Below are 13,507 nucleotides of genomic sequence, written 5' to 3'. Positions count from 1 at the left end.
CTAAGAGAAAAGACCGTTTTGATAGTCACGCAATTCTAAGAGAAATGATCGTTTCGATAGTCACGCAATTCTCCCCCCCCCCCCCCCCCTGCCTCTGTTCATAGACCTTCCAAATCGTTGGCGCCACTATGAAGCGAACAGGAACAGTCGGTCACTGTTTGTGCGAGTTTAAAAGTGTGAAAAACTAGCGATCCAGCCAAATGTGAAGTTCGTACTTTAATATGGTTTCTGATTGCGAAAGAAACGTGCCCTTTCGAAATTTACAGAGAGATATCGAAAGTTTATGGACATGTGTCGAACGAAGCTTGAGTTCTAAAATGGTACATCAATTTTATTTGCGCAAGAACGAATATTCATGATGAATGAAATTTCACGATCAGTTCTTTACCAAATTATTACTGGTTGTTCAGGCTGTAGAAAAGGGTGTGCCGCGAGGGTTCCTCGACTTTTAATACATGAAAATAAAAAACAACGAATGGCAGCTACACAAACATTCCTCACTCAGCACTACAAGAATGATGAGAAATCTTTGAACCAAATATTTACTGGTGACGAAACTTGGGATTCGTATGAAAATCCATAAACAAAATGCCAGTCAAGGAAATGGCATCTTTCACTATTCGCAACAAAATAAGAAGGCAAATTCTGAACACTAAAAAGATTAGGCCACAATGGTTTGGTATCGACCAGATTGCTAGAGAAGAGACTACACATGCAGTGGCCCACTGTCACATCCGTCCTATTTTCTCTTTATTTTCTTGGAGCATATAGCGAACAGAATGTTCAGCAAAACTGTGAAACAAAAATAGTAAAAAAACTAGTATACTTGTAATGACATGTGGGTGACAAATTTTCTCTAATAGATGAAACACAAACGAGAAGAGCTACACAATAACATCAGCACAGTACACTACAAACGCACTTCACAATGGAACCTTAATAAAACAAGAAATAAAATTTACTGGACCTCACAATAACACGAAACAACAACCAAACCGAATTTTCCGTCTACAGAAAACACACAACCACCAGCACTTTTATCCATAACAAATCCAATCACCTAACAACGTATAAATATACCTGTTTCAGACACATGCTCCATACGGTAAACAGAACAAGTCTCAAGCCTCATAACAGCACATGAAAACTAAAAATAATCACATAAATTGTTATTAATAATGAACACAAAACGGGCACCATAAGCAAGCACAGCAACAAAATAAAAGTGAAAGATAGTCAAAGTGGGCACTCACGCAGTACACAACTAGAGTCTGAGAAAACAGAGGCGGAGGATATACACAACACAACATAACCACACTACATCTGAAAAGCAAACAATACACACTAACACAATAAAGGAGTACAGAATTGGAAACATAACGAAGGGGCAAGGGATTCCAACAGCATACAGAACAAAAACACAAAAAAGAAGACTAAGAGCAGAAAATAGTACTCCAAACAAATTCAGCATTGCAGAAATTTACCAACTCACATGCAACTCCTGTCAGTCTCAATATACAGGCGAAACAAGCTGTAATTTCTGATTAAGTTATATAAAACTCCTGAGAGCTCCAAAGAGTGACAACTCGCATGCCACTTGGAAGCAATCTCTACGTTGTGAAACAGCGGTAGCATACACGGTGAATTAACGTTAACAACACATTCTTCACTGCTTTAAGAAAACTTACACGCATGCACACATTCGCAAGCTCTACCTCCCACATTCCCCAGTGTATAATGAGTAGAGCTCATCAGAATTTCCGCTGCAGCATTCAAAATTCGCGCGACATGCGATACATCACGATAACAGAAACATGGCGTAATATCTGAATTGTTGTCAAAGTGAAAGTTACGCCTGTTCCGTTCTCTTAGGAGCAACGTTGATCAGATAACGCCTATAAATGACTTGAAACGTTATTGTTCAAAATTGTCTCAATACAGTCGCAGATTTAATTTTCGTAACACAGACGTTTTCAAGTTCGTTATTTTATATTTGTTAATGATAGCTCCACATGTCCTTGCAGATGACATGCTGTATGTCGAAAAACTACAACAAACATAGAAATATGAAGTGATTATAAAAGTAAAAAGGAACTGTAAGAATATTCGCACACGTATCTGGAAGCTAACAGTGCGACATGTAAAAATGATTTTCGTTTTATAATGTAACGATGTTAATTTCCACGTTTTAGAATAAAGGAACCCCATGGAGATAGTGGCATTTTGCCGAAATTAGTTTGGATAACTAAAACAAATAATGTTTGCATCAAGGTGGATCCACAGTAAATGTCTTACGCGGACACGGACCATCAGAAGAAGAGTTAAAGTTGCGGTGAATAGTTAGGATGTGCTATCCACATAGTTTTCCCCTAGTATTCACTGAACAAATGTGCGGTTTATAATGAATGAGCCAATAATGTCAACGAAAAATCCCATTAAGGAATATATGTATAGAGATGACAGAGTTGGAATCCCGAGACACCTGCAGAACAGCCTGCACAAAGTTCGCGAACAGCAGATCAGCCTTACCGCCCTTTCTTGAGCTAAGAATATTCTTAGTGAGTGCTTAGAGTTGCCGCAAAATATATGGGGGGTAATAGAGAGGATGGAAGCAAAGTAAACTAACTTTTATGTTTCATTGTTATAAACAGGAATCATTCTTATATCGAAGAAAATAGCATTCAGTTTCTGTTCGAGATCTTGAACTTTATATTTCAAGAAATACTTCCATCTACCCTCAGTCCTGAGAATTTAAAATGATCAGTTACACTGACTGACTGACCACCTTGTGACAATAAAGTTTCGCTTTTCCAAGAGTTCATTGTTAGTAACTTTGTACGTTGAGATACATTGCGCGTCCGTATAGCATATACACTATCTGATTAAAAGCATCGGGACATCTTATGTAATGCGGAATTGGTCAATAGATGTCACGAGAGGCGGACCCGCCAATATATAAAGAGGCGGGGAATACAGCATTAATAACAGAGGAGCGCCTGCGGCTCGTGGTCTTGCGGTAGCGTTCTCGCTTCCCGCGCACAGGGTCCCGGGTTCGATTCCCGACGGGGTCAGGGATTTTTCTCTGCCTCTAGATGACTGGCTGTTGTGTGTGCCTTTCATCATCATTTCATCCTCATTCACTCGCAAGTCACCGTAATGGCGTTAAAAAACTTGTGGACTGGCGGCCGAACCGCCCCGCGAGGGGTCTCAGATACCAATGCCATACGCTCATAATAATAATAATAATAACTGCCGAATGGGTCGATCGGGAGATCAGTGTGCTCGGACTACTCATTGCATGTCACCTTAGTAAAATATCGAGCAAGGATATTTCAACCCTTCTGCAGTTACCCAAGTTGGTGATTGTGATTCTGAAATGGAAACACCAGTCAACAACGACAGGTAAACAAAGATCCGGCAAACCTCATGTACTGACAGACAGGGATCATCGAGGCAATGCGGAGTGTCGTTAAAAAAAAAAAAAAACTACATGAAACCAGCGGAAGGAATAACTCTTGAGTTCCAAAGTTCTGCCAGCGTAGGGCGTTAAAAATGTGTAGTGTGCAATCGTCGATCAGCTCCTTGTAAGGCACACATTTCTGTGGTGAGTGCTAAGTGACACCTGAAACTGATGTAAAGGGAAACTCTACTAGACATTAGACGACAGGAAACTAGTGATGCGAAATGATGAATCACGCTGTATCCTGTCGCAATCCGATGGAATTGTTTGCAATTTGCGAATGCCGGAAAAACATTACCTACTATCATGTGTCACGCCAAGAGTGAAGAATGGAGGAGGAGGAGGTGGGGTTACGGTATGAGTGTTCTTCATGCTCAGGTTCTTGTCCCTTGTTTGTATCGGCAGGGTAGGGCAACTTCTCATAAGACATCACCTGCGAAGTAATAGTTTGTGAACAATAACTTTCTTGAAATTGACTGACCTACCCAGAGTCCCGAGCTGAACCTAATGGAACACAATTGGAACAAGAAAGAGCGTCGGTTTCGCTCCAGAGTCTAGCGCCCAGCATCACTACATTCTCTACTTACCGCTGTTGAGGAAAAATTGGATGACGTTCCTCCACAGAGATTAAAACACGTCATTGAATGTGCACCTCAATCCGCCGCCCTCTCCAGGAGGGTCCAAACTGTCATAAACGGAAGTGTGCGCACACCCCATATTACCGTCCACTAATAGGTGTCTGGATACTTTCGAACACTTAATATACGAGGGTTGTAACTTAAATAGTGGCAACTATTTATTCACAATCGATACAAAAGAGTTACATGTTTGCACCTGTTACTGTCCTTCAAGGCCGGCCGTTGTGGCCGAGCGGTTCTAGGCGCTTCAGTCCGGAACCGCGCTGCTACTACGGTCGCAGGTTTGAATCCTGCCTCGGCCATGAGTGTGTGTGATGTCCTTAGGTTAGTTAGGTTTAAGTAGTTCTAAGCCTAGGGGACTGATGTCCTCAGATATTAAGTCCCATGATGCTTAGATCCATTTGAACCATTTTTTGTTCTTCAAAGAAGTCACCAGTGTTGTGTAGGACCCGTTGCCAGGGATGTGGAAGGCAGAGCCTGTTCTGTTGATGGTGCGAATGGAGCGGCCTACTGCCTGTCGAATCTCTGGAAAAGTTCTGAAGCGAATGTCACGAAGTGGTTCCTTCATCTTCGAAATCAAAGCAAAGTCACAAGGACTTAAGTCCAGGGAGTATGGCGGATGGTACAGTACTTCCCAGTCCCATCGACTGAACAGAGCATTCACAGCTTCCGCTGTATGCGCCCGCACATTGTCGTGCAAAATAATGGGTGGGTTGCGCAGAAAGTGTCGCCGCTTCTTTTGCAAAGCTGGTCGCAGGTGATGCTCCAGAAACGAACAGTAATACTATGCATTGACGGTCTGCCGTGGAGGAACGTAATGCGTTAGGATAACACCATCACAGTCGTATACAAGAATCACCGAAACTTTAAACCGCTCCATTCGAACCATCAACAGACCAGGCTGTGCTAACGGTATACTACGCCTTCCACATCGCTGACAACGGGTTCTACACGACGCTGGTGACTACTTTGAAGGGCAGTAACAGGTGCAAACATGTAACACTTTTGTATCGGTTGTGAATAAATAGTTACCATTATTTAAGTTCCAACCCTCGTATACAGGGTGGTTCATTGATAGTGACCGCGCCAAATATCTCACGAAATAAGCGTCAAACGAAAAAACTACAAAGAATGAAACTCGCCTAGCTTGAAGGGGGAAACCAGATTTCGCATCCATAGCTCAAACGGATATCAACTGCACTTTAAAAAAATAGGAACCCCCATTTTTATTAAATATCCGTGTAGTACGTAAAGAAATATGAATGTTTTAGTTGGACCACTTTTTCGCTTTGTGATAGACGGTGCTGTAATAGTCACAAACGTATAAGTACGTGGTATCACGTATCATTCCTCCAGTGCGGACGGTATTTGCTCCGTGATACATCACCCGTGTTAAAATGGATCGTTTACCAATTGCGGAAAAGGTCGATATCGTGTTGATGTATGGCTATTATGATCAAAATGCCCAACGGGCGTGTGCTGTGTATACTGCTTGGTATACTGGACGACATCATCCAAGTGTCCGGATCGTTCTCCGGATAGTTACGTTATTTAGGGAAACAGGATGTTACTAAACATGTTTCACTGCATGACAGAATGGTGATGATGTACTTCCAAAATGATGGATGCCCAGCACATAGCTCGCGTGAGGTTGAAGAGGTAATGACAGGTGGATTGGTCGTCGAAGCACCATACCATGGCTCGCACGTTCACCGGATCTGACGTCCCCGGATTTCTTTCTGTGGGGAAAGTTGGATATTTGCCGTCGTGATCCACCGACAACGCCTGACATGTGTCAGCGCATTGTCAATGCATGTGCGAACATTACGGAAGGCGAACTACTCGCTGTTGAGAGGAATGTCGTTACACGTATTGCCAAATGCACTGAGGTTGACGGACACCATTTTGAACATTTATTGCATTAATGTGGTATTTACAGGTAATCACGCTGTAACAGCATGAGTTATCAGAAATAAGTACACAAAGGTACAAGTATCACATTGGAACAACCGAAATAAAATGTTCAAACGTACCTACGTTCTGTATTTTAATTTAAGAAACTTACCTGTTACCTACTGTTCGTCTAAAATTGTGTGCCATGTGTTTGTGACTATTACAACGCCATCTATCACAAAGCGACAAAAGTGATCCAACTAAAACATTTATATTTCTTTACGTACTACACGAATATGTAATAAAGAATGGGGGTTCATATTCAAAAAACGCAGTTGATATCAGTTTGACCTGTGGCAGTGCCATCTAGCGGGCCAACCATAGCGCCATCTGGTTTCCCCCTTCAAGCTAGACAAGTTTCGTTCCTTGCAGTTTTTTCGTTTGACGCTTAGATCGTGAGATATTTGGCCCGGTCACGATCAATGGACCACCCCGTACACAGAGGCACTCAATAGTGTCTCTTTCTGAGTGATTAAACATTACTACGCAACCTACTCTAAAATACTTGCCAGATTTTTAGATGCACGTTTACAATTGCAGGTATACAGCGTTGAAGAAGATGGAGAGGGAGAGCAGACGAACTCACCATCACCATCAGCATCGGCCTCGGCCTCCGTATCAGGGGCACAGGCTGCTGACAGCAGCTCCTCAGCTGACAATGCCGCGTCAGGGCCTGAAGATGCTCCAGATGAAGACGCGTGCAGCGGCAGGCTGCAAGCACTCTACGGCAGCTTCGAGCGGCTGCACGAAAGTCCTCCGACGCCGCAGTCTCCACACCACCGAGTCATGACAACTTACAATCGTGTTATGAGCAACCACAGATCAGTAACAAAGCCCAAGGATGTCAAGTACAAACGAATAAATAAAGCAAAGTCAAAATCTCTGGAGGAACTTCGCGGTCGTCTGCGAAACTGGGTTGATAAAGGCAACAAGCTGGCAGTGTCATTAGACCAATCGTATGCGTGATGGCGGGGGAAACTGTAGGTGATTATAAATTGCCTGAAGTTACAAGAAAAAAAAGTCTGCAGCATGCTTCATTTGTGAATTTGGCACATTTGGAGCTGCATTATCAGTATATGCTTTAGCGAGCTGTGAGACTGCAATATGGACGATGTTGTTTCTTGAGGAATTGCTGCAATATTTTACCTACTCCTCCCTCATATAAGTGACTTTGTGAATGTTACAGTTCAAAGAACTGAAGTTCTGCAATTGCACTTTAAATGAAGTAGAGGCGCGTATTTGAAAATTTGGGGTTTTCGACACTGATAGAGACTGGATTCGATAACAGAATGTTGAAACGTCTATAAAAATAGCTATATCAAAAATGTGCCAGCTATTTTGATGCAGTTGTCTGTTTTTCATCTGTTATTTGATTGGTGATGACACCCTTACTTGGACTATATTGCTTGCTTGTGTCTGCCTCAGTACCTCGAAAACTATTCAACCAGGTGTAATACCTCCAAAAACATTATTGGTAAGAGGATGGTTTCTGTTTCCTTTTCAGGAGGGGGAGTTGTAGGAATGAAGATGTCTGGAATTTATTGATGTTTGTGTGTATTAAATACTTACAGACTCGAGTAGATTGTACTTTTGTTAACATTTTTGTACATAATAGTTTAATTTAAAGCAGGAATGTGTAAAATTCCTCCTCCCTTTATTATCATTGTTTGTAATTACTGTTGTAACCTTATACTTGGAGCTATTGCCTACCTGTTCATATCAAGGATGAATCTGAACATTTTTCCCCAGTGGTAATATCATTCTCGGAACTACTGTGTTATCTTTTTCGTGTCTACTGACTGATAATCGTGTAGGTCTTCCTTCTCCAAAAAGAAAACAAGGATCTTTAAACTTTCGCTACTAAAATAACCAAAAAGAAATTCGTGTTTCTTGATGTAGTATTGTACTAATAACATTTCAAATCAAAGATTTATGGTTCCAGACAGTTTTCAACAAATTATGTGACTGCTGTATCAAACTATTCAAGCAATGGGTGCACTGAGAAACCTTTTGCATTAGATGTAACAGCTTACAGTTATTATCGAAAGTGATTCTTAGTCATCTACATAAATAAGATGGTGGAATCATTTTACATTAGTCAAAAATATTATTATATAATTGTGCACCTATATATTAACTAATACTGTTAATTTGAGTGTATTGTGAGCCTATAAGTGAAGTGCATATAAATGTAGTTGATACTTCCTGCTAGTTCTGCTTTTAGACAGACACGATGCCATAGAAAAAGCAAAGGACCATATAACCAGTGATAGGATCTTTACCAGTACAGTGACACTGCAAGATAGAAGAGCACCTGTTTTGCAAAATACTGTGCTGCCATGTCTGGAAGCATGAGAAGACTTGCTGTTGGTGCATATCTATAATGTTATGTAAATAAAATGTTTCTTCGCTAAAGTGAAGTAAAGCAGTTTCCGTGAAGTTCTGATTTTTGTCCAGTGCAGTGTTCAGCATGAGTTTCTGATACAATTCTGCTTATAAAATAGCATAGCATACTCATGATTATAATTAGGACTACAGTGACATTGATTTGGTCATTTTATGTGATTTTGGAGGGATCATCACTCAGCCATTACTGATATTTTTTCTACTGTGCATGTCTTCTCTCAGTGATAATATTCCTTGAAATTTTCTAGACAACTATTCATATTTTGCATTTTTTATGACAAAGATGATATGTTTCACAGTTTCTGTTGCAATTCTAGTGAAACTATTATGTGCCACTTTTTATACCTGTTTTTATCTATTACTGATCCATGTACACAATAGGATCTGGTTCAAAGAAGGGCTACACATTGCTAGTTTAAATCTACAAACTAATAGTCTGCTGAAACACTTCCTTTTATTCTAAAAAAATGTTACTACCTGTAGGTAGGGGTAATGTGATAACTAACCAAATTTCTGTGTTGTTTTTAGCTTAGCAAATGCACCTTTCATGTAAGCTGTGAACGGTTTTGTACTCATCAGCACCAATATTACAATGAGCACTGCCAGATCTGTATGATCACAGATTAGCCATTCACTGAACATATTTTCTGCCTGTCACCAGCTTATAAATTTTATCTGTTGCAATTAAATGCATGTTTTAATAATACAAATTTCAGAAATTACCCATTTTGAGAATTATGTACTAATATATTTCTCATTGAACTACTTGTCTATAATATGGGCATTGAGACTTCACTAATTCTGATATTACCTATGTTCATCTCAAATAGTAACTGCTCCAAAAATTCTCTCAGATTTTTCACAATGTAAACACAAGTGATACGTAGTATGTCAGATGAATGTTGATGTGATGCCTGGCGAAGAACATTAGTACTGACTGAAAGGCAAAAGACAGCAATAGTCCTTAAAACTCCACAGTTTCTCTTTCAAAAAAGCTATTTACAACACTGGATACCAAACTGCCTACAATGTTGGTCACCACCCACTTCCAGCTGCCTCCCTACAATTTTCAACATTGCCTGAAACAAGTCAAATCAGTATTCCCAGGAGACAGTGTAGACTGTATGATTGCCAAATCTTTCCTCTGCATTTATAAAATGCTGTAAGCTAACAAAATTAGGTTTTTAAATTATTGTAAGTGAAACTGAACAGGCACCACTCAAAACATAAATAATTTTTCAATTTTTTTTACGGAAGATGACTGTTAAATACCATCCAGGCAAGGTCATCAAAATCTTTTTAAACAAAATACTTAAGGGAAGTTTGGTGCAGCCTCTTTTTGCTATCCTTTCCATTTGTGTAAGCATCTGAACGTCTGAGAACCATTTCTACATCAAGGAATGTTTAATTTACAATTAACAGTTTCACATTTCAGATCATTTTGAGTATGTAAAAATATAACAATGATTTGACAATATGTTCACTGGATGCCTAAAACCACTGACTTTTACAAATATCACTAGGCAGATGCTACTATTACATCATGACCAGCTTTTAACAGCACAAAAATTTTATTTTACAACTGTAGTTCCAATGCTACCGTAAGTACAGGTGATGCTGTTTTGCCATTATGCAAATACTTTCTGAGTAAGATATACTTATTTCTGAAATGGGTAGAATAAAACTGTACTGATTGTTCACAACACGCGCTTCGCATTTTTAGCATTTACTTTTAAAATTAAGTTTCTCACTAAATACATACCAGAAATTAACATGCTGCTGTTAATATTTTCAAATATGTCCTTGAGTTTATTTGGTTTGAATACCTGTAAATAGGTTAATATCTGCTAACTTTTTTTGAGAGCCTCATCTCAGTCAATTTTGTTATACATATGGTTGTAAAATTGAGGAACACTATTGCTTAGCTTTGAACATGAAATTTAATGAAGACAAAATTAACATTTGCAGTAAGTGATCTTTTTGGCTTGAGATATACTATACAGACGAACTATGAAGGTTTATGTCATGAGGAGACATGTAGTTTGTACAGCAATTGTCAACTGAATAATAGATTTTGTTTCAGGAAAGTCATAGCACTGAATACAATTGAAAAATAAAATTTCAGTTAGTAGCACTGTGCTGGAATGAAGACTGGATATCTTAATCCAGTAGATAATTTGTCCAGCTTAATGGCCTATGTATGCTGCCAAAGAACTGCTTCAACAGAAGTATTTCAAATATGTATGATGTATTATCCAGAGCCTTAATCCCCCCCTTTCACATCACCAGTATTTAACAGTATTGGCCTCATCCATTATTTTAATAAGTGTATTTAAGATGGAAATATTTTAAAATCCAATCATGTAATCATTTGCAAGTGGGTAAAGAGAAATGTGATAAAATGTGGCTGACACTTCCAGCTTGCTTCTTTATTAAGAGTGTCAAAGTCTGCAACTGCAGTACTTGTTATCTCCCTAGTCTCCAGAAAACAATTAATGTTGCAGATGAATTGATGCATGGCATTTTAAAAAGCACATATGTTGTGCACAAAATTTACTATATCAGTTTAATAATTATAAATGCATATACTAGATCAGACTGAATTAAAATGATAAATATATTTCTTTCTGAAATTATACATTATATAACCAATAAGTGGTTGTTTCCTAATGTAGCTTGCCCAGAATATCAACAAAAGTAAACACTCATGAAATGTTTTAATATTTTTGAATTGATTAAGTGTACTTCCTTTGTGATTCAAATTATTTGAAAGACCCTGTTTTTGTACAAAAGTTAAAAATTAATCCTTTGTTATGATTAGTTAATTTTTAAATATATCTGTTGTTATTAAAAGGCACTTGTGCCAGCTGAATGCAGCCACAGACACTTATTTTGTTTGTCACTTCTGATTACAAAACTGATATCTACAAAGCAGTTAGGTTTTAAACTCAAAGTGACAGTTGTTGTTCCTTCTGTAGCTGTAGCCAATAACTGAGAATATGGTTTACTGATTGTTAGACAATTATTTCATTAATATATTTAAGATCAGTACCATTTGCTGTATAACGTAGTCAGTTTGAATGGGATTCACTGAAAATTCGTTATAAAGAACATGTGATTGTGCAGGTTTTCTTCACTGTAATGTGTATGAGATATATAATAAAATCTCTCAAATATCCTTAATGAATTAAAGAAGTGATGTTCATTTAAGAGAGTTCTTAAATGTGGAAACCCATGTGGTTTGTTCTAACTGCTTCACTCCTCCTAATTCACACCATACCTTGTTCCACTTTGACACTGTTTTCACTAATATGATATGGTGGTCTATTTCTCTCAACTGAAAAACTGTTTACAGAAGGCAAGAAGTGTTATTGCTGTTGTAGAATTATGTGTTTGAGCATCCAATCAATTAGAGTAAAATTTAAACCTGACAGGAAGAGAAGGAATTTATAGTGCCTCAAGAAGATTAGTCAGTGTAATGAAACATTTTCAGCTATTACATGAAATGTACTGTGCATGGTCTTCCATAGATGGACTACGTGTCAAAAAAAGTTGTACCAACAAATGGTTTGAGTAGAGAAGACTGTTGAAGTGGGAAACTGATAGTAAGTCTTATAATTAAGGTATAATGGGAGGTAGCTGAGCAAAACAGTAAGAGATATATTGCTGTGGCAATAGTTACTTGATCATGCTTTTTTTCTAATTCAGTATAAATCTATGTTAGTGAAGTTTTCTACTGAAATGGTTTAATTAACAATAATGAGATGAATAATTAATTCCAAAATACACTATTTAAACATTTCCCACTGTCTGAGAGAACCTAATCATGATAAGATTTTAATGTGCAAAGTAACATTGTCTGAGATTCTACCATACAAGACGTTCAGCCTATTCTGGCATTGTTTATAGAATAAATTGATGAAATGATAAGATACTGGACTCATGTTTGGAAAGGCAGTAGTTCAAATCCTTATCTGTTCATCCAAGTTCCCATTTTCCACCATTCCCTAAATCATTTGATGCAAATTCAGGGATGGTTCCTTAAAAAGGACATTGCCACATTCTTTCCCTACCCTTCTCTAACCTGGTCATATACTCCATCCTTGATGACCTCATCATTGACAGCATATTAGACCCTAATCTTCCCTCTTCTTTGTATTTTTATTCTAGCTACATTGCTGAACATGATGAGAAATACAGTGACTTAATGAATTGCTACATTATTCAGGTTTGTTTGGTTGATGTCCTGGGCATGGTGTATACCTGTGTAGAACAGTGCTAAAATATTCCTCAAGCAACAAATAATACCGAGTTAATAACGAGCATCAAACCGTTTGAAACTGAAGCCCTTTCTGCAGTTTGCCAAGACCTTTAACGTAAGAAATCTCCCAGTCCCCTCCTCACTGCCCCCGTTACCTGTGCTTGATGGACCATCACCATTTAACGGAACCTGCAAACCCACCAGCCTGCTGTGCAAATGGAGGAATCTACAGCGTACGCAGCCACAGAACCGCTTGAGCCTCTGATTGAGGCCCCCCCACTCGCCTCTGTACCAAAAGACCACAGTCGGTTCTGTCACCAATGTTACAGATGGTAAGTGCCACCTTCATCTCGCAGGCAAGACTGACAGTCTTTACTACTTCAGCTAACCACCCGAGCATTCTGTGCTCTTCATGGCATCCAGAAGCATCTGTTCCTCATCTGGAGCGATTCCTCCCGGTATTCAAACAGAGTGCACACTGGTCCTTCTTCGCAGCTGTATCCCTGAGGGGCGTTATAACATGCCTAATGTTGGATCTCCCAGCTACCATTAATCCCACCCTCTGTGATAGCCCAGACCTCCTGGGCCGATAGGCTTCCTCTGGGAGAGGTCGAGAGACTTCATTTGGCTCAGGCATTTCGTCAGTCGCAGATAGCACCCAAAATCTGTTTGCTAGACGAATCAGAGAAGGCATCCTGCTGGGCCCCCAGAAAGTCTTTTGGTGCCAGCCACAACTTGAAACGATCTCCAACTCGACCACAAGTGACGAGTCAGCCTCAGTGCAGGAAG

General features: G+C 39.3%; 1 protein-coding gene across 1 annotated transcript in view; it reads left to right on the top strand.

Annotated features, from left to right (window-relative positions):
* Positions 1-11,652, top strand: part of LOC126299101 (homeotic protein female sterile) — a 499,343-nt gene extending 487,691 nt beyond the window's left edge. Inside the window, exon 7 of the mRNA XM_049990775.1 lies at positions 6,592-11,652. Within this exon, the coding sequence (XP_049846732.1) occupies positions 6,592-7,017 (426 nt within the window). The 3' untranslated portion in view covers positions 7,018-11,652. The remainder of the gene's footprint in view (positions 1-6,591) is intronic.
* Positions 11,653-13,507: the final 1,855 nt, after the last annotated feature.

The sequence above is a fragment of the Schistocerca gregaria genome, chromosome X (assembly GCF_023897955.1).
Source record: "Schistocerca gregaria isolate iqSchGreg1 chromosome X, iqSchGreg1.2, whole genome shotgun sequence".
Classification (NCBI taxonomy): domain Eukaryota; kingdom Metazoa; phylum Arthropoda; class Insecta; order Orthoptera; family Acrididae; genus Schistocerca; species Schistocerca gregaria.
The sequence above is the reverse complement of the archived record's forward strand: the minus strand, read 5'-3'. Positions and strand labels throughout refer to the sequence as shown.